The sequence below is a fragment of the Squalius cephalus genome (genome assembly GCF_949319135.1).
Source record: "Squalius cephalus genome assembly, chromosome: 25".
NCBI classification, from domain to species: Eukaryota; Metazoa; Chordata; class Actinopteri; order Cypriniformes; family Leuciscidae; genus Squalius; species Squalius cephalus.
This window is the reverse complement of record NC_137146.1, coordinates 1,093,954-1,114,940: the sequence shown is the minus strand read 5'-3', so window position 1 is coordinate 1,114,940 and position 20,987 is coordinate 1,093,954. Positions and strand designations below refer to the sequence as shown.

The 20,987-nt window shown below is 44.2% G+C and overlaps 1 protein-coding gene across 2 annotated transcripts in view; it reads right to left on the bottom strand.

Moving 5' to 3' along the window:
* LOC307153222 (uncharacterized protein) overlaps window positions 1–20,987 on the bottom strand; it is a 127,002-nt gene that overhangs the window by 10,016 nt on the left and 95,999 nt on the right. Inside the window, exons 1-2 of one of the 2 annotated variants that reach the window (XM_079862495.1) lie at window positions 10,642–11,884; window positions 9,413–9,541 (exon numbers count right to left, since the gene is read on the bottom strand). The exons of the other annotated variant lie outside the window; for it this stretch is intronic. Coding sequence (XP_079718621.1) covers window positions 9,413–9,541; window positions 10,642–10,701 — 189 coding nt within the window. The 5' untranslated portion in view covers window positions 10,702–11,884. Of the gene's footprint in view, window positions 1–9,412; window positions 9,542–10,641; window positions 11,885–20,987 lie in introns of those variants that run through there. 2 annotated transcript variants of the gene reach the window in all.

Sequence of the window (20,987 nt, the reverse complement as noted above, 5' to 3'; positions counted from 1 at the left end):
AGTTCAGTAATCTGTTGTTTGGCCCTTTCATATTTAAGGAGGGAGCTGTTTAATTTCCAGAGCGACGGTTTGCAGGCATTAATTGCGATATTTTGTGATAAATTAACTAAAATGTAAATGGCATTATGGTCAGTCAGTGGGCTGTTACTAATATTAATAGAGATATTATTGCAACTCAATGTATTAGAAATCAACCAATAATCAATTCTGGACTGCCTCGAATGGTCTTTGTTACTCCAGGTGTACTGTATTACATTTGGATACATTTCTCTCCAGATGTCAACTAAGTCAAATTTATCCATAAATGCTACAAGATTTGAGTTTGGGGAAACTGTTTTCCTTGGTGGGTGCCTATCTAACATGTTATTCATTGCAATGTTAAAATCACCCCCTAAAAGAAGAAAAGCAGAAGGATATTTGCCTAATTATGAAAGTTCCCTATCAAGGCTACGGAACTCGACATTACGGATGTCGTATATGGGAACTCCTCTCATCCTTCACTTCTGCTGAAATCTTATAGGCTAACGCCAGCAGAGCTGGCCAATTGACGCAAATATGCAAATACTGAAACACCGTTGCAGTTATAATGCAAGTGCAGCGTCAATTCCCTTCAGAATCTCTCTCTTCACGCTTAAATCGTGTGCTAGAAAGCTGATACTTCAAAATACTGGAATATATTCGCCGTCGTCGAAGTTGCGTCGGAGATACTTACACTGTCTCCTGCATCCGATGGCAGCTACCTGTAACCTGTGCTCGGCCCCCATCGCCCCCACCGACACGCACCTGTTTTGCATCGCGTGCTTGGGGCTGGCCCATGCCGAGTCAGCCCTCGGGGACGGAGGGTCCTGCGACCTCTGCGCGGACATGCCCCTCCGAGTCCTCAGAGCCAGGAGGGAGGAAGCTCGCGCAATAGCGGGGATTGGGCCTACCGCCGCCTCCGAGCCGCTGGTAGCCCCCCCCAACCGCGGAGTCGAGGTCCGCTCCCCGGTGAGCTTCCCCGACCCCACCTTTCAACCCCCACGCGACGTCGCCGACTTCATTTCCTTCGGGGTGAGTGAGGAGGACGACTCCATGTCGCTGTCGGCCTCCGAGATCGACTGGGGTGCGGAGCAGGCCGCGCCCGGGGCCGCGGGGCAGGACTCCCCGGCGGACCTACAGGACGAGCTCTTTCGTGTCCTCTCGAAGGCCGTCGAGGAACTGGACCTCGAGTGGAAAGCTCCTGATGAACCATCAAAGAGCAAGCTGGATTCGTGGTTCCTGCAATCGAGCCGCCGCCAGGCCGCTTCGAAGAGAGGAACACCGTTTTTCCCCGACGTGCATGAGCACGTGGTGAAGTCGTGGGCGGCCCCGCAATCGGCGCGCACCCTCACTTCCACCCAGGCCATGTTTGCCCCCGTGGACGATGCGGGGGACCACGGTTACCTCAGCATCCCCCCCGTCGAGGAGACCGTCGCCGCTCACCTCTGCCCGTCGGCTCCCGCCCTGGGCTCGGACCGCAGCCTGCCGTCCCGAGCCTGCAGATTTACGGCCCACCAGGCTAACAAGGCCTTCGGTGCCGCGGGGGAGGCGGTATCCGCGCTGCATGCCATGGCCCTTCTCCAAGTGCTACAGGCAAAGCAGCTGAAGTCTCTGGATGGCGCCGCCTCTATTGACGCTGACGCCATCCGGGATCTCCGTTCGGCCACGGACCTCGCGCTCCTGGCCACGAAGCGCTCGGCCCAGGCGATCGGCCGCTCTATGGGCTTCCTCGTGGTCCTCCACAGACATCTGTGGCTCACTTTGTCGGACGTACAGGAAGCCGACAGGAAGACGCTCCTGAATGCGCCCATTTCCCCTGCAGGCCTGTTCGGTGACGCGATGGAGAAAGTCACCGAGCGTTACTCGGAGACGCAAAAGAAGGCCAAGGCTATGAGCCACGTTATTCCCCGGAGAGCGCCGCCGCCGCCGCCGCCACAGCCGCGCTCACGTTCGTCCTCAGCCTCAGGCCGCCAACCACAGGCTGCGGCCAGGAGACAAACAGCGCCTCGCCCGGGACAGGACGCCCGTAGGGGCCGTAGCGGTCAGTGGCAGGGGGCGGGTAACAGGAGGACGCAGAGGAGCCCGCGCAGGAAGCCCACCGCGTCGCCTGCGAGGCCCAAGCAGTCTTCCTGACCTCTCGGGCAAGAGGAGGAGAAAGCGCCAGTTCGGCCCCGCGTCCAAGCGGCGCGCTCTAATGCACTTGGTCCCTCGGAGTTCTGCGAGCGACGCGTGCAGTTGTGTTGTGAATGTAAATGTAAACAATGCTGTTGCAATAAAACAAATCACTACTTCACAAACAGAGCTTTTTTCTCCTCTTGCACCACACACTGTGTTACTCGCCCTGCCTTCGAGCAGCGCAGAGCCACGGTCAATAGCTACCCCCAGCACTCACACAGCGGCCATGACCGCAGCGGCGATGACCGCAGGTTTAGATCAGCCCACGCTCAGTCGTTTTCAGGCAGCATGGGAAGCTATTCCGGGCATTTCACCGTGGGTGTTGAATATAATTCGGCGCGGGTACACGCTTCAGTTCAAACGCAGACCACCCCGCTTCCGCGGCGTAATTCAGTCATTAACTTTGCCCCAAAACGCTCACGTGCTGAGGCAGGAAGTGTGCAGCTTGCTCGAAAAGAAGGCTATAGAACCAGTTCCCCCGAGCGAGCGGGAAAGCGGGTTCTACAGCCGCTACTTCGTCGTGCCGAAGAAGGGAGGGGGTCTCCGTCCCATTCTGGATCTGAGACCTGTCAACAGAGCGCTTCACAAGCGCGCCTTCAGGATGACAACACTGAAACAAATCCTGGCGCAAATTCGCCCCGGGGATTGGTTCGCTTCAGTGGATTTAAAGGACGCTTATTTTCATATTCAGATAGTGAAGCGTCACAGACGATTCCTGAGGTTTGCGTTCGAGGATTCGGCGTACCAATATACGGTGCTTCCGTTTGGACTGGCCCTAGCCCCCCGAACGTTTTCGAAATGTGTAGACGCGGCACTTTCACCCCTCAGATCGAGCGGAATGCGCGTCTTGAACTATCTGGACGACTGGCTAGTTCTCGCTCAGTCGAGAGAAACGCTGATCAGCCATGTGAATGCCCTCCTTCGACACTTAGAGATGCTTGGTTTGAGGGTGAACGTCCAAAAAAGTGTGCTCACACCGAGCCAGACGACAACATTCCTGGGAGTGTGCTTGGATTCGGTGAGAATGAGAGCGCGCCTGTCCCCCGAGCGAGCGGAGGCTCTGAGTTCTTCTCTCGGTCTCTTCAGACCGGGCAGGCTCGTCCCACTGAAAGAGTTTCAGAGGCTACTGGGACGGATGGCAGCGGCATCTTCGGTATGTCATCTGGGGCTGCTGCATATGAGACCGCTTCAACTCTGGCTGAAAGCGCGCGTTCCCCCGAGTGCGTGGTATTCTGGCCACAAGCGCGTCATGGTCACCGGCGGATGCGCCCGTGCCCTGGTTCCTTGGAGGAACCCGGATCTCTTCAGCGCAGGTGTCCCTATGGGCTTAGTGACACGGCGAGTGGAGGTCCTGACGGACGCTTCATCCACCGGATGGGGAGCGGTCTGCTTAGGCAAGCCCGCCTCGGGTCGGTGGTCAGAGAAGCAGACGGAGTGGCACATAAATCGCTTGGAGCTAGAAGCGGTCGCTCTAGCTCTCAGAGCCTTCCGGTCTCAGCTGGAGCAGCAGCATGTGTTGATTCGGACCGACAACACTTCTGTGGTCTCGTACATAAATCGCCAGGGCGGTGTACATTCCAAAGCCCTATTCAGGCAGGCGGAATCCCTTCTGCTATGGGCGGACCGGTTTTTCCTCTCGGTGAGAGCGGCGCACATCCCCGGTGTTCTAAATCGCGGGGCGGATATGCTCTCGAGAAAAGGGATTCCCCAAGGGGAGTGGAGGCTTCACCCCGGGACGGTTCAGCTGATATGGAATCGTTTTGGCAGGGCGGAGGTCGACCTCTTTGCGACGAGCGAGAACACGCACTGTCAGATGTTCTTCTCGCTGTCCCGTTCCCCTCGGGAGGTGGACGCGCTGACTGCACGATGGCCGAGAGTCTGTCTCTATGCTTTTCCTCCGGTGAAAGTTTTGCCCATGGTGTTGTGCAAAATCAGGGAGGAGAAGGCGGCGGTGACTCTGGTAGCCCCGAACTGGCCGAATCAGCCCTGGTTCGCGGATTTGATAGAGTTACTAGCAGGGCAGCCATGGGAGATTCCGCTCAGGAAGGACCTTCTGTCTCAGGCGGGCGGAACGATTTGGCATCCCAGCCCCGGGCTGTGGAGCCTCCACGTGTGGCCGCTGCAGGGTCGCTGAGCGAGCAGGACGCGCTGCATTCGCGAGTTTTGAATACTATCGCAGAGGCGCGAGCTCCGTCCAACAGGCGTTTGTATGCTCTGAAGTGGGGTGTATTCTCTAAATGGTGTCAGGATGTCGGTTTAGACCCAGCGGACTGTTCTGTGTCGGATATTCTACGCTTCCTTCAGTATAGGATGGATGAAGGGAGCCTACCATCCACTCTGAAGGTATACGTGGCCGCTATTGCCGCGTTTCACCCCCCTGTTGACGGACAGTCTATCGGTAGACATGCGTCGGTGACACGGTTCCTCAGGGGAGCTAGGAGATTGTGCCCTGCTCGGCCGCCTTCTGTGCCGCCGTGGGACTTAGCTTTGGTCTTGGAGGCTTTGTCACGACCGCCTTTCGAGCCCCTTGCCGCGATTGCCATTAAGGAGCTATCGCTAAAAACGGCTCTGCTTCTCGCTCTCGCCTCGGCGAAACGGGTCGGGGATTTACAGGCTTTCTCTGTAAGTGAAGATTGTATTCGCTTTGGACCGGGAAACTGTAATGTTATTCTCAGACCGAGGCCGGGTTACGTTCCTAAGTCGCTCAATACCCCGTTCAGAGCGCAGATCGTTTCTCTGCCTGCCCTGTCCGCTGAGCCATCAACCTCTCAGGGTTCGGATGCTCAGAGTGCTATTTGCCCAGTCAGAACGCTCCGAGAATACATTTCTCGCTCGGCCGCGTTTCGACAATCGGACCAGCTGTTTGTGTGCTTTGGTGGATGCAACAAGGGACGGGGGGTCTCTAAACAGAGGCTTGCTCACTGGATTGTGGACGCTATTGTTTTGGCTTATGATTGTCTGGGACAGGAATGTCCCCTGAACATCAAGGCTCATTCGACTAGGGCGATTGCCTCCTCGTGGGCTTGGACTAAGGGTATGTCTATTCAGGATTTATGTCTTGCGGCTGGCTGGTCTTCTCAGAACACGTTTGCCAGATTTTACAAGTTGGATTTGCCCTCTGTAGCGTCTCGAGTGCTTTCGGTGAGTTGATCATTTACACAGCATTAGAGAGCTGCTCTGCGCTTTGCTCATGAGTTGTTCTGTGTGCTATTGTGTGTTGTACTATTGTCACCGCTATGCGTTGGCTTTCTCTGTTGTTGTTGCCCTGTTGGTCTACAGTGCAACCTTCCCCCATTTATACTTCCCGGGATATGCAAATTCCGGTAGTGTTTGTGAGCTTGTGATTGGTCCCTTTGGACCTATCGGAGGTTAGAGGTTCACTATTGGTCAATCTCGGCCTATCAGGCGCTTACATTCTGGGGGCGAGGTTTGTATTGGGTCTGTTTTCAGTGGTTTGCTGCCACGGCGGGATTCTATACAGTTCCCATATACGACATCCGTAATGTCGAGTTCCGTAGCCTTGATAGGGAACGTCTCCGGTTAATTTCGTAACCTCGGTTCCCTGAAAGGCAAGGAACGAGACATTACGCTCGCCGCCGTGTTCGCTATTGATTTAGCGTTTGTTCGATTCTGAAGGGAATTGACGCTGCACTTGCATTATAACTGCAACGGTGTTTCAGTATTTGCATATTTGCGTCAATTGGCCAGCTCTGCTGGCGTTAGCCTATAAGATTTCAGCAGAAGTGAAGGATGAGAGGAGTTCCCATATACGACATCCGTAATGTCTCGTTCCTTGCCTTTCAGGGAACCGAGGTTACGAAAGTAACCGGAGACGTTTTTGATCTAGGGTGTTAAAGAAAGCACAGTTTTCTGTAACAGAGTTGTAACCATAGATGTTGACAATAATCAACATAAAATGACTGACAACAACAACCATTAGCAAGAAGTGTCCTGAAGGATCAATACTGGTTTCCAAAATGTTACCATTAAAATTATACCTCATAATCCCTACTCCAGCAGAATGTTCTGACCCATCATGTGACAACCAGATTTCATTGCCCCGAATCAAAGGCATTCAGCGCGACCAGATTATCCTGAGCCCCGAACGAATGACTCGTGTGAAACGGTTCTTTTGAGTCGGCTCTTTTGAGTGAATCAAAGGCATTCAGAATTATATAATTCTGTTGAAACTCCATCTAAAGTAGTTATTGCGGGTAAAGAAGTTGAGACGGTCAGTTCATACAAGTATTTGGGTACATTAATTGATGATAAGCTTAGGTGGCTGGAAAACACAAATCTTATTATATCGAAAGCACAAAAACGATTGCCTACATTTATGGAGGAAGCTTCAGTCCTTTGAAGTGGATAAACCTATATTGATAATGTTTTATAGATCTTTTATTGAAACTGTTTTGACCTTTGCTATGATCTGTTGATTTTATGGATTAAATGTTAAAAGTAGATCACAGCTTCAGCGCATTATTCAGAGTCTGCTCTGTGTGAGACGAATGTTCTTAGACTATCTTGGATGATACATCCCACATGTTGTTTTCAGGATGTGAACTGCTTCCCTCGGGTAGGCGAGATAGTGTCCAAGTGGAGGAGCGTTAAAGCTTCTAGGTCTTTCCTTTCAAATGCAGTTATGAGTGTAAATGCTTATTTGAAACAAAGATAAAGGTACGTGAATTTTAATAGTAGCTATGAAGAATTATTGTAAATGCCCGGGGTTTGTGATGTTCGTGATGTTTGTGAGGTTGAAGCTGCTTAAACTGCCCTGTAAAGGGAAAAATAAAGATTACTGTACAATTTGAATCAATCTGACGAATCCTTCAGGCTACTGAACTGAATCAATCAGAGCGATCTGACTCACTCACTGAACTCTTAAAGGAGAACTCCGGTCAATTTTAACATTGAGCTCATTTTTTTGTACATTTGGAGTGCTGTCAATACAGAGAACAACGACAAAAATCGGTGTTGCCTACACAGAGTTATTCTATTTTTAAAATTTGCACCCTGTTGACTTCAATGGGGCAAGTACTAAACCTGCTTTTAGCCTCTTAACATCCTTGATGTGTCATTACAAGTGCTTATACCATGGGCTGTTTAAATACTCGATTCTGATTGGCTGGAAGGTGTGCAGTAAAACCGTTTAATGCACAGGTAGTTCCAGTCAGTTTGATTACAGTTCGAAATTAATCCGCTACATTGGTAACCATAGTAACACAGATACACTTGCAAGCAGAGTGAGAGACGCGAAAACGTTTAGGTAGGCTAAATGGATGATTTTTGAATATCGTTTAATTTGTATCAGTGTTGCCTGTCATTCATAAATAATTGTAATAAATCCATTAAAGAATCATTAAGTTAGCTATATGCTTAAGCAACGAGGGGACTGTAGCTGCTAGACTTTAAAGAAGAGATCGACGCACACAGGTAACTCGCGCACGCATCTCTCTCTCTCTCTCTCTGTTCCTTCTCCTTCAGTTCTCTGTCTCTCTCTTTTAATAATGAATTTAAATAAATGTGAATTCATTCAAATAAAAGCAATCCGATGGCTCTACTTTATTTAAAGCGGACGGAGTGCAAGAACTGACGAGCCTTAACTTAAGAAATAACCGTCATTTTTACACGTCTGTTAAAAATATACACTGTAAACATCAGTTACAGCTTTAACTTATTTTTAACTTGGCAAATAACCAAGGTATAAGCGGGATAATCCACGGCTAGCCATGCATTAAAGAATTTTAATGCACTTCGTAGAGGCAACCACCCTCCGCTTCGCGTCGGGTGGTTCTTCGCCTCTACGTCGTGCATTAAAATCCTTTAATGCATGGCTAGCCGTGGATTATCCCTTACACAGGTCATGTGAGTGATTCCTTCAGAGTGAACACGAGTGGATCTGACTGCAGAAGATGTGAAAGATGTGTATAAAAATGATGTTATTTAAGCCAGCGCAAATACCTGTGTTTACATCCTGTTTTTCGGTTGAAGTCCAAAGTAGTCGATTGCAGAGTTCACACGCATAGGTTTAATACCTATGATCACGCGCGTGAACTCGGCAATCGACTACTTTGGACTTCAACCGAAAAACAGGATGTAAACACAGGTATTTGCGCTGGCTTAAATAACATCATTTTTATACACATCTTTCACATCTTCTGCAGTCAGATTCACTCGTGTTCACTCAGAAGGAATCACTCACATGACCTGTGCACTTGTAATGACACATCAAGGATGTTAAGAGGCTAAAAGCAGGTTTAAAACTTGCCCCATTGAAGTCAACAGGGTGCAAATTTTAAAAATAGAATAACTCGGTGTAGGCAACACCGATTTTTGTCGTTGTTCTCTGTACTGACAGCACTCCAAATGTACAAAAAAATGAGCTCAATGTTAAAATTGACCGGAGTTCTCCTTTAAGGTAAAGCAAGTTTTTTTCTGTTGGGAACTGAAGAATGCTTTAAATAAAGCACAAAGCATATGAAGTCACCATTAGATAATGCTATTGTAACGAGGAGTCGGTGTCGTGAGGATCCATATGCAGCTTTATTAAAACAGAATGCAAGTCAAACAGGCAGAGTTCAATCACGGGCTTCAAACACAATGTAGATAAGGCAGAATCAAAGTCAGAGTTCAGGCTGAAGATCAGGGCAGGCGGCAAACACACAGGATAATCAAACGACAAGGCAGACGGCAAAGAATCAGAGTCCAGTAAACAGTCCAGGTCATATCACACACGGAATAAACGCTCGGAAATGGCAAGACAAGACTTCTCAATGAGGAAGCTGGGAGAACAGTTTAAATAGTTCAGAGTCAATGGAAAACACCTGTGAGTGAAATCAGCCACAGGTACGGGGTATATGGGAAATTAAGTCCAAAGAGTTAGTACTCAGGTGATGGTGACCTCTGGTGGTGAGCGGAGGGAGCCACAGAGGCTGAATTCATGACAGCTGTATACAGATATGAACTGTACAATAAAGCTACAGGCGCCAAAAGCCTCCCATAATGCCTGACACATCTTTTATTTTTGGAAGTTGAACATTTATAAATAATTTCTTTTCAGTGAGCATGAAGAGAGATCATATCACATCTTAGATTTTAATAGAAGCAAGCTATTTTATATTGTAGGCTATATTTTATATTGTATATTTTATATATGATTATTGTTATGAGCATCTGTTAAAAATCGTATCCTGCATAAAAGGAACTGATGTGTACTTACAAGATCAGTTTCAGGTTCCTCTTTCTTCATCTGTCCTGCATCGCTCACTAATATAGTGTGAGGTTCATCACGTGCTTTCAGATCATTCCCACAGATCCTCCACAACCTCGATCGATGATTTAGACTCGCCTATAGAGATGACGCAGAACACACAGGCTATAAACTGATAAAGGCAGATTATAACTGTATGATAGTGAAAGTTTCAATAGTGTCTCTCTATGTAGGAGTGAAATAGCATGCAAAGATTTAACATTACACTTTGACTGATATAAACTAATTAACTTACAGAAGAATCAACATGTTTCCCTGCTGATGCTTATACTGTGTAATATGAGGCATTATGTTTTACGGTATATAAAATGGTGAAGGCCACTTCAGAGGAAGCCGAAGAAAACTCTTCATGCTGAACGATCTGAGACTGGAACAAACCCATTTATCGCTTTATGACTTTAATAACTGTATTGCTTTAGTGATGATGATGATGATGATGATGATAGTTTGACCTCATTTCTGGAGTGTTTGACCTTTGATGTTGAACTTTTATTAGAACACAACAGACAGTTTTGTTTTTAATGTTTTTTTCTTGGTTAAGAGAACATTTCATTTGATCATTTTGCAAACATTATGCAAATGTTACTTTTAAATTCTGAAACAAGTAGAAAACGCTAGACGAGCAAAAACGCTTCAGAACAGCAGGAGCAGAGAGTTCCTCAAGGGCAGCGGCTCGGACGTAGAAAAGGGGAATATATACAGTACAGGCCAAAAGTTTGGACACATTACTATTTTTTAATGTTTTTGAAAGAAGTCTCTTCTGCTCATCAAGCCTGCATTTATTTGATCAAAAATACAGAAAAAAATTTAATATTGTGATATATTATTACAATTTCAAATAATTGGTTTTCAATTTATTATACTTTAAATGATCATTTATTTCGGTGATGCAAAGCTGAATTTTCAGGATCATTACTCCAGTCTTCAGTGTCACATGTGACATCCAGTCAATCACATGATCCTTTAGAAATCATTCTAATATTCTGATTTATTATGAGTGATGGAAACAGTTCTGCTGCCTAATATATGTGATGAATAAAAGGTTAAAAAGAACTGCATTTATTCAAAATAAAATATATATAAATCTTCTTTATTATCACTTTTTATCAATTTAACACATCCTTGCTGAATAAAATTATTGATTTATTTAAAAAAAAATAAAGAAAAAAATTACTGACCAGTAGTGTATCTTCTTTTTCTTTCGGCTGCTCCCAATAGGGGTCGCCACAGTGGATCATCCGTCTCCATCCCACCCTGTCCTCTACATCTCCTTTCCCTGTCGCCTCTGTAGACGTCTTCCTCCTCTCCTCCTCCTCCTTCGGCCAACAGTAGCCCAATTTCCACCGGTACCCTGTTGGCTAACGATACCTGAGGCGGTCGTTGTTAACCCGGGCCTCGACCGATCCGGTATGAAATTCTTATTTGTGACCCGCATATTTGATTTGGCACATGTTTTACGCTGGATGCCCTTCCTAACGCAACCCTCCCCATTTATCCGGGCTTGGGACCGGCACTAAGAGTGCACTGGCTTGTGCCTCCCTAATGGCTGGGTTCTGACCAGTAGTGTATATTGTTGTTATAAAAGATTTCTATCTTGAAAACATTTGCTTTTTTTTTTCTTTGCTTTTTTCTTTTTCTTTTTTTTATTCATCAAAGTATCCTAAAAAAGTATCACAGGTTATGAAAAAATATTAATATATAAGATCTAAGTCCAAAATATAAATATAAATATATCCAAACAAAATAAAATATTATGCAAACAATAAACATAAATGGCTCCTACACACCGGCCCCTAATTGTCTTATATAACAAATAACAATTACCAAAAAATAATGAAAGGAGCTATATACATTATACACTTTTTTTTATTTTTGTTTGGGCCAGAGGTGTCCAGAACATGGCACATGGTGGAATCTGGTCTTTACCATCAGTCCTTCTCAATCTCAGTCTCTTTAATCAGACATATCTTTGTTATTGGTCTTTCCAATATATTGTTTTTTGTCTGAAGCCGAACGGTACGCACAAGGCCTTGTGCATCTGCTTTCGTCTCCAGTATTCTGCCCATTAACCAGGAGCCTCGTGGTGCAGTGGAGTCAACCACCACAACTATGTCACCTGGAGCAAAGTTCCTTTTTACCTTTGACCACCGCTGACGTTCTTGGATTAAAGGTAAGTATTCCTGTGTCCACCTTTTCCAGAAGAGATCTGCCATGTATTGTACTTGTCTCCATCTGCGCCTTAGGTATAAGTCCTCTTTTACGAAGAGTCCAGGCGGTAGTATTGGCTTGGTTTTCAACAGAAGAAGGTGGTTTGGGGTGAGTGCTTCCAGGTCCATTGGGTCCTCAGAAAGCTTTGTAATGGGTCGATCATTTAAAATTGCTTCAACTTCACAAATTAAAGTTTGCAACCCTTCGTCATCCAGAACTTGTTGGCTAAGAACAGAGTGCAGTACATTTCGAACCATGCGGATCAAGCGCTCCCATACACCACCGTGATGCAATCCTGCTGGGGGGTTAAAGTACCATTTTATTCCCTTCTGAAGCATAGCAGTCTGGATTTTGTCCTGATTCAAGGCATTGAGTGCTTCTCTCAGTTCTCTTACAGCTCCAATAAAATTTGTGCCATTGTCTGATCTTAAAGACAACACTTGACCTCGTCGACAAATAAATCTTCGTAATGCATGGATGCAGGAATCTGTGTCAAGACTATATGCGATTTCAAGATGTACTGCCCTGCTTGCCATGCAGGTGAAGATTACGCCATATCTTTTAACAAGACTTCGTCCTCTCTTGATCTCTATAGGACCGAAGTAGTCTACTCCAACATTTGTAAATGGAGGCTTGTCTGGTAGAATCCTTTCCAGGGGTAAGTCTGCCATTTTCTGCTCTCCAACTCTTCCCCGCTGTCGTTTGCACACAACACAATCTGTTATGATCCTTCTTGCTGCTGAGTTAGCTTTGATAATCCAGTATTTTTTACGAAGTCGAGATAGCATATGATTTCTTCCACCGTGGCCAAGTTGTTCATGGATATGTCGTAGCAATAGTGTGGATATGTGCAGGTCTTTCGAGAGAATAACTGGATGCTTGGCTTCTTCAGGCATCGCTAGTCTACTCAGGCGACCACCTACTCTCAGAAGTCCATCATCCAACACCGGGTCCAGTTTGTACAGATGACTGCTTCTTTTAACTCCAATTTTACCAGCCTCTAGCGTAGATAGTTCTTCTTCAAAGCTTTGTCTTTGACTGAAAGAAATAACTGCACGTTCTGCATGCATCAGATCCTCAGGATTTAAACACTGTCTTTGGAGTGTTGCTTTAAAAGCTTGCATCTCCTTTAGTTGGCTGGACTCATCTTTAAAGTTACTCGCAGCAGTCTGAATCTCCTTTCTTTTTCTAGTCAGCAGTAAGTTGGTTGTTTTTACTTTAAGTAGCCAAGCTACAGCTGTCATCAGACTTCTCCATGAAGAGAAATAACTTATCAGAGAGCTGGTGGGGTTCAATGGACCTTTAACAATGAGGTAGCTTGTGATGTCTTGCTTGACTTCCGGATCATTGGCAGAGATTACAGTTTCCAAATGAGGTTTCTGCCATTCTCTGTCTGGTTGACAGAGAAACTCTGGTCCCTTGATCCATCTTTTGCAGCTTAAGAAGCGATTTGCTGTTAGCCCCCTAGAGGCTTCATCTGCTGGATTTTCCTTGGTGCTAACATATCTCCATTGTGACACATCGGTAGTATCCCTTACAAAGGAGATCCTATTTGCTACGAATGTTCGGAAACGTTTGGTTTCATTGTTGATATATTTCAGCACTGTTGTGCTATCAGTCCAGAAGATGGATTTGTTCAGCTGAAGCTGTAATTCCTTCCGAAGCATTCTGTCAACTTTGACAGCTAGAACTGCAGCTGTGAGCTCCAATCTGGGAATCGTTACTTGCTTTAATGGTGATACTCTTGCTTTCCCTATCATGAAAGCAACATGCACCTCTTCATCATTGTTTTCCAGTCTAAGATATGAAACCGTACCGTATCCACTTTCGCTTGCATCTGAAAAGTGGTGCAACTCTGCATTTCTGATTTGACCAAAGCTTGTGGGCTTCATGCAACGGTCCACTCTAAACTCTGTCAGCTTGTTCAGGTCTGCCAACCATCCTGTCCACTGCTGAGAAACAGTTTGGGGTATGTTTTCATCCCATCCAAGGTTTTTTTTACAGAGTTCCTGCATAATCAGTTTGGCTGGCAGAATAAATGGTGCTAGGAATCCTAAAGGGTCGTATACAGAGCCAACCACAGACAAGATGCCACGTCTGGTGTATGCTCGTGGCTGTGCAGTAATTCTGAACATGAACACATCTGTTTCAACGCACCAGTGCAATCCTAGTGCTCTTTCCATCGGCAGGTTGTCCCTGTCCAAGTCCAACTCTTTTGTCTCTTTGGTTCTGTATTCTTGTGGAATGCATGCCAATACTTTACGGCTGTTGCTGATCCACTTTGACAATACGAAACCTCCCTTCTGGCAGAGAGCAGTCAGGTCTCTTACCATAAGAACAGCGTCCTGTTCTGTGGACATGGATTTTAAGCAATCATCTACGTAAAAGTTGTTCATTACGGTTTCTGTAACCTCTGCTGGAAAGTGAGCTTTGTTATCTTCAGCGGTCTTTCTTAGTGCAAAGTTTGCACAACTCGGTGATGACACTGCTCCAAAGAGGTGCACTTTCATCCGGTATTCGACGAGATCCTGCTGCACATCACCATCAGGCCACCATAGGAATCGCAGATAGTCTATATGTTTTTCTGACACTTTGACCTGGTGAAACATTGCTTTGATGTCAGCCATCAGGGCAACCGGCTCTTGTCTGAATCTGATGAGTACTCCGATGAGTGAGTTGGTAAGATCTGGACCCTGAAGCAATTGTTCATTGAGTGATGTTCCCTTAAAGCCAGCACCGCAGTCGAAGACCACTCTTAAGGTTCCTTTCCTTGAGTGATACACCCCGTGATGTGGGATATACCAGAGTTCCCCATCATTACGATTCAGTTGATCTACTGGTATCATTTCAGCATAGCCGTTGTCGATCATTTCTTTGAGAAAAGTTGTATATTCATTGTGAAACATCTCATTTTTACCAAACTTGCGTTTCAGGCTTTGGATGCGCTGCTCTGCTATGCAACGGTTATTTGGCATGCTGGGAATTTTTTTGCTTGAAAGGTAAGTCTAGGCAGTAGTGACCATCTGTCATTTTTATTGAGTGATTCACCATATCCAAGAATTTAATCTCTTCTCTGGACATTTCCTCTGTTTCCTTGCTGGTTACTTCATTGAAATCATGATTGTATTGTTTAACCAGTAGCTCCTCTAGATTCACAATAGACATTCGATTGACAGCAGCAACAGGGCAGCCATTCTCATCCCTGACGTTGTTGTCTCCTCTCAAGGGACCATAGATGACCCACCCCAGTAGGGTCCTCACAGCGTATGGTCCATCCCCTTGGCTATTGACCACCTCCCAAGGTTCCAATACCTTAGAAGCATTTGTGCCAATGAGCAGGTCAATACCGGCGTCTATTTCATGAATCTTGACATCCTTCAAGTAAGGCCATTGAGTCAGGTCTTCTTTTCTTGGAATGTTGAGCTTGGAAACAGGCATGGTCTTATGTGTAAATACATTGGACAGTTGTATGAAATCATTTTTGTCCAGACTTGATACCTCTAAACCTGAGATATGATGACTGGTCACAGGTTTCTCTTGGTTCATTGTACGCAGAAGAATGCTTGCCTTTTGTCCTGTAACATTCAATCTTCTCATCAAGCTTTCTGTGCAGAATGTAGATGAGCTTCCATGATCCAAAAATGCATAAGTTTGCAACACTGTCTCTCCCTTGGGAGTCTTTACTTGTACTGGAACGATAGAGAAGAGACAGGCCTCTTCACCGGCCCCAATATGCCCACATGTATGAGGTGAGAGAACGGCATTGCTCCCAATTGATTTCTCATTCAGTTCTGCATTCTTTCCAATGTCCTTTTGTTCAATGTGAAGTATTTCAGGATGATTTTTATTGCACACGTCACAAGTCAGACGACTATTGCAGTCTTTGCTCATGTGTCCTACCTTCAAACATCCAAAACAGACTCCCCTTTTCTTTAAGAAGTCTATTTTTTCCCTGTGCATCTTTTTCCTGATTTGTGGACACCGCACCAATGTGTGACCACCTCTATCACAGAACAAACAGCAATTTTGAGAATTAGTGGCAGATACATTCTTCATTCCATTTGTTGTAATTGTTTCTTGTTTTTCTGTTTCTACAGGTGTTACAGTAGTTGCAAAGCTGCTTCCTCTTGGTCTCGGCTTTTCTCTTGCTTTGACAAAGGTGGAGCTTTTGACAGATGTAATTGTCTTAGCATCCTGGATATTTCCAAAAAGTGGATCTGACAATATCTTCACTTGTCTCTCCATGAAGTCTACCAAGTCAGAGAAACTAGCTCGACGTCCATGTTGTTCTTGGAGCTGACATGCCCTATTCCTCCACTTGTCTCTGAGCTTGTAAGGCAGCTTTAGAAGAATGGTCTTCATACTGGAAGCAACATTCAACTCCTCCATATAGGTGAGCTGTCGCATTACATTGCAACAACCTCTCAGGAATAATGAAAACGCTTGCAATGCTTTCACATCCTCTGGCTTGATCGCTGGCCAGGCAAATGCTTTGTCCATGTATGCTGTGGCAATCTTATGTTCATTACCAAAATGTTCTTTAAGCAGATCTTTAGCTCTTTTATATCCCTCAGCTGAAGGCAAATGTTGGCAGCTGTGGACTAAATCTTTTGGATACCCTCTGGTGTATTGCTCTAGGAAATACAGACAGTCACTGTAGTCATCGGTCTTTCTTTCCACTCCTCTCTCAAATGCCCTGATGAAAACTCCATATTGCAATGGATCACCATCATAAACAGGAATATCTCTTGGTGGTAAAGTAGAAGAGAGATTTTGTTGAGTGAGAAGAGCTGTAATGTCACTTTGCCTTTGAATTATGTGATAGATATCACCTTGATTTTTATCTTTAAATACAGGTTGTTGTGTTAGATGAGTCATTTGCTGAGCTCTAGCAGATGGTCCATCAGCTCTTTCCTTTGGTCGAACAACCTGTTGCTGGGAAGAAGATTCAGTTCCCATCCGCACATTTTGTCTTTGTTGCACTTGATCAGGTAAATAGGTCTTTGCATGTGGATTTAATTTGACTGACGTCTCCTTTTGTGCAGTTCCTTTTCTCAAATACGAGTTCATCCCATCAGATACTCTTGAGCTGTTTCTTGATCCCATTGATTCAAGTACATTAATTTTTGCAGTGGTTGCTGCCAGTTCAGTCTCTAATTCCAATTGTTCTTTCTTCCTTTTCAGTTGTTCTTCCTGTGCCTCAAGGTCATGCCTTTTCTGCAGAGCGGCAACCCGTTCCATGAGAGCAGCCTTTTCTGCCTGAGCTTTAATGCGAGCAGAGGATGTTGAAGATGCACGTGATGAAGAACTTGATTTGTGGTTTGATTTATGTTTTGACACATTAGAAACACTGTCATCCGGTCCAATGTCATCTGTGTTTGCACTTTCAGCAATGGTGTGTTTTTTATGCCACCCAACCTCTGACAACCACACATTTACATCTTGTATAAAACCATCAAAAGTTTCCATTTTTTGTTGAAACCAATGATTTTGCCTTTCAAGTTCATTTTCAGGCAGTGGTAACTTTACCAATGACTCATGGTTTCTTTTGGCTTCATCACAGATGTTGATTAATTTAACCAAGTTAGATTGCACTTCATTTGCATTCTCCTTTGATTTCATGAGCTCTTTCAGCAATTCCATTAACTTCTTAGCTTGTTTACATTTCAAGTTTCTTATTTTCTGACAGTTTTCAATGAACATTTCCAAACCTTTAGCAGTGTGTTTAATAACCCTTTTTTCTTTTTCAGAATCCAGTGCAACATCGCCATCTTGTGACCGAACATCAGACATGACAATGGACATATTTGTTTCACTTTTAGCGTGATCCAGTAAACCACACGGCAATCACAGAAGGTTTCAGACAGCTGATATTGTGGTGACAGTATATGCTTCAGTCAACTAGGTCCATTAATGTAGCTGTTTCTGGCTTTTCCAATAAAGCTTAATGTTCACATACCCTTCTGCCTGCGCGTTGTCATTCGGAGTTTCCAATCTCCGTCAATCAGCTCCGCACAGGTGACGTCAATGTTCCGTTGATTGGGAATGACGGCGTCCAGTCATGAAAGAAAACAATCAGTTCTTCCGCGGAAACAATCTTTATCCAGTTCCAATACTTTTACAGGCTCAATTTTCACTCATAGAGCACAGTTCTTACTTATGTATTGGCATTCCGTATCTTATTTAATCCAAGTTTGCCATCATGCACACAGGTAGGGGTGAAGTTTCTACGCAGACACACAAAGATTTTCTAGATATTGTTACAGTTGAGGTTTGTAGTTTATTGTAATTGTTATTGTACAAACAGATGAACATACCAGTTGATTTCTTGTTCCCAGTTGTTAACATGCCGTGACCCGGATCAGTAATCCATGCTCTGTGGTCTGGTAAGAACTGTGTGTGCTCCCCCTACCTGTGGCCATCACTTCCTGTCACCTATGCCCCCTTTTATACAACCATGTGCATCGAATCACTGTCACCCAGTGTCCAAAATATAAATATAAATATATCCAAACAAAATAAAATATTATGCAAACAATAAACATAAATGGCTCCTACACTTTCCACACTTTAAACTTTAAATTTCCTAATGGTAGCATGTACAGAGTGAAAAGCAGAGTTAATTCTGAATGTTGATTTAAAAAAGCATAATTTATTAACTGACAGGCCTATATTTGCATCTGTGAACTATATGGAGAAAACACACACACACGTAGATATGTAAGGAATATTTCCCGTTGTGTTTAAAATCCAAAAGCATCTCAAATGGGCTAAATTGCCAGCTTTCCTTTCAGTATATTTTTACTGGAAATTTTTTTTTTTCTCTAAAGCATTTATTTAACACTTAAAAATATAATTTTCTAAGATAGATAAGATAGATAGATAGATAGATAGATAGATAGAGAGAGAGAGAGAGAGAGAGAGAGAGAGAGAGGCTAATAATACTGTATTACCCAAAATTGGCCTAAAATAATATAAATAAAGTACAATACTGATACGATTTCTAATAGATTATAAGATTGTGGAAGCCATCTTGTTGATGTTTTCATGTTTCCCCTTAAACACGTGTGCATCTTAAGACAAGAGAAAGGTTAAAAATATGAGTCAGAGGTGGGGCAATAAAATCAGCGGCTAGCTTTAAAAAGTAAGGTTTGATATGTCCTTAAAGGGGAAATGAAGCAGTCAATCAAGTTTACATGATTTACAAGATGGATTTCCACTATAATCAACAATTATATAAGAAACATGACAAATGTAAACATATAAAAGAAAAAAAAGAAAAACCGTTATATCTTTTGCTGCCAGGGCGCTGTGTGCAGTATTCTAACGTGTGACGTCACGGGGTTGGTTTGGCTTTAATAAACCTGGCTGAATGTATTAATATCACGACGTCAAACTGTCTACACCACGGAGTTTTGACCGCGAACAACTAATGAAGTCTAACGTTAGATGTTATATACAGCAGATGGACTCTGACACGGTGGGCATCGCATTACAGCCACACGCGTTGCAACTTACCAACCCGCTCTCGCCCAAAACCACCACCGGCTGTTCGACATAACAACGTAACTTACCACTGCTCGGTTCCCACGCCATATCGGCTCAAATGCATATATTAATACATGCTAACTTACATGGTGTTGACAAGAGACATGAATATGATGGCAGACATCGCGAACAATGTTTCCATGTGCAGTTTGTTAACATACAACGTTAGACGTCGTCTTTTTGTCTGGTACTAATAAACTTAACTAAGTTAGCTAAACACTAAGTTAGTGTTAGCTAGTTCATGCTTACAGCTGTTAGCTAATAATGACTGTACCTAACGTTAGTTGTTCGCGGTCAAAACTCCGTGGTGTAGACAGTTTGACGTCGTGATATTAATACATTCAGCCAGGTTTATTAAAGCCAACCAACCCCGTGACGTCACACGTTAGAATACTGCACACAGCGCCCTGGCAGCAAAAGATATAACGGTTTTTCTTTTTTTTCTTTTATATGTTTACATTTGTCATGTTTCTTATATAATTGTTGATTAAAGTGGAAATCCATCTTGTAAATCATGTGAACTTGATTGACTGCTTCATTTCCCCTTTAATGATGTGGGGTATTTAGAAAATTAAAGTCCGCGTGAACCGGAAGTTGCAAACGACTTTTCTCCAGTGTTGTGACGTATTTCCCAGTGAAAGGGAATATTGAATAGAGGGCGGGGTTTTACTCTAGCGCTCCTCCTCTCCATCTCTCGCTCATTACAGACAAACGGTTTGAGGGGACTGGTTAAGCGTTTCCCAAACCAATTCCTCAGACCTATGTCATCAGAGAAGGAACGCCATTCCAGACCGGAAGTAACTTTTCAGACTTTGATTAAAGATTACGACGGCAAACAATTTTTTTATGTGTTTTAACTTGCACGGATTAATTGTTCACCACAAGACTAGTAATATGCACTAACAAAGTAAATAGTCAATTTTGATTTCAGCTGGACTTTAACTAGGCTTATATAGTTTAGAAAATACCACAAATGACTCATATAAAATGTATCATTGATTTATATAGAGGTCTATGTTTTGGATGAATATTTTTATAGGCTTCTGCCCACGAGCCACGTTTGTTTTTAACCCAACCATTTTAAGAGTGTAGACAGGATTTTCATTACTAATATTTAATTTAAACACTTTTAAACTACATTTTAATGCAGTTAAAATGTAACTACAATGTAAATTTGTAATGTAAATTTATTGTTTTTGGCAGAATATAACAGAAAAATGTGTTTTCAATTTTTTCAAATGTGTGTCCTGCACCTGCAGCTACTGGGTGATGTGCAAATGTCACACACACACACCTCTTCTTTGTAATCACATGACTTATCATTTGAGCGACTCTCACTCAACACCCACTTAATCAGGGGTGTGTTTCTCAAAAGCATCGTTAGCCATATGGTCCAACTTTCCATGAACATCAACGAACATCAACGAACATTCACAAACTGCATTGCAAAGTTTTTTGTTTGGAACGACAGATCTAGATCTCGACCTGTGGTTAGAAGAAGAGTTTCTAGTCCTGCACCTGCAGCTACTGGGTGATGTGCAAATGTCCCACACACACACACACACACCTCTTCTTTGTAATCACGTGATTTTTGACCATCCTCAAGGGAAACCCCCACGGTCAGTTCAGTTTCGGATTGTTTTTCAAGAAGTCGTTATTGGTGGTGGTGGGGGAGAGATGTTATCCAGAATATGAGTGTTTGGGCTTGTGTAGATGTTACCCGCATCAGGGCTGGGAAGCCTGAATGGGTTAGTTGAATGAACCACTT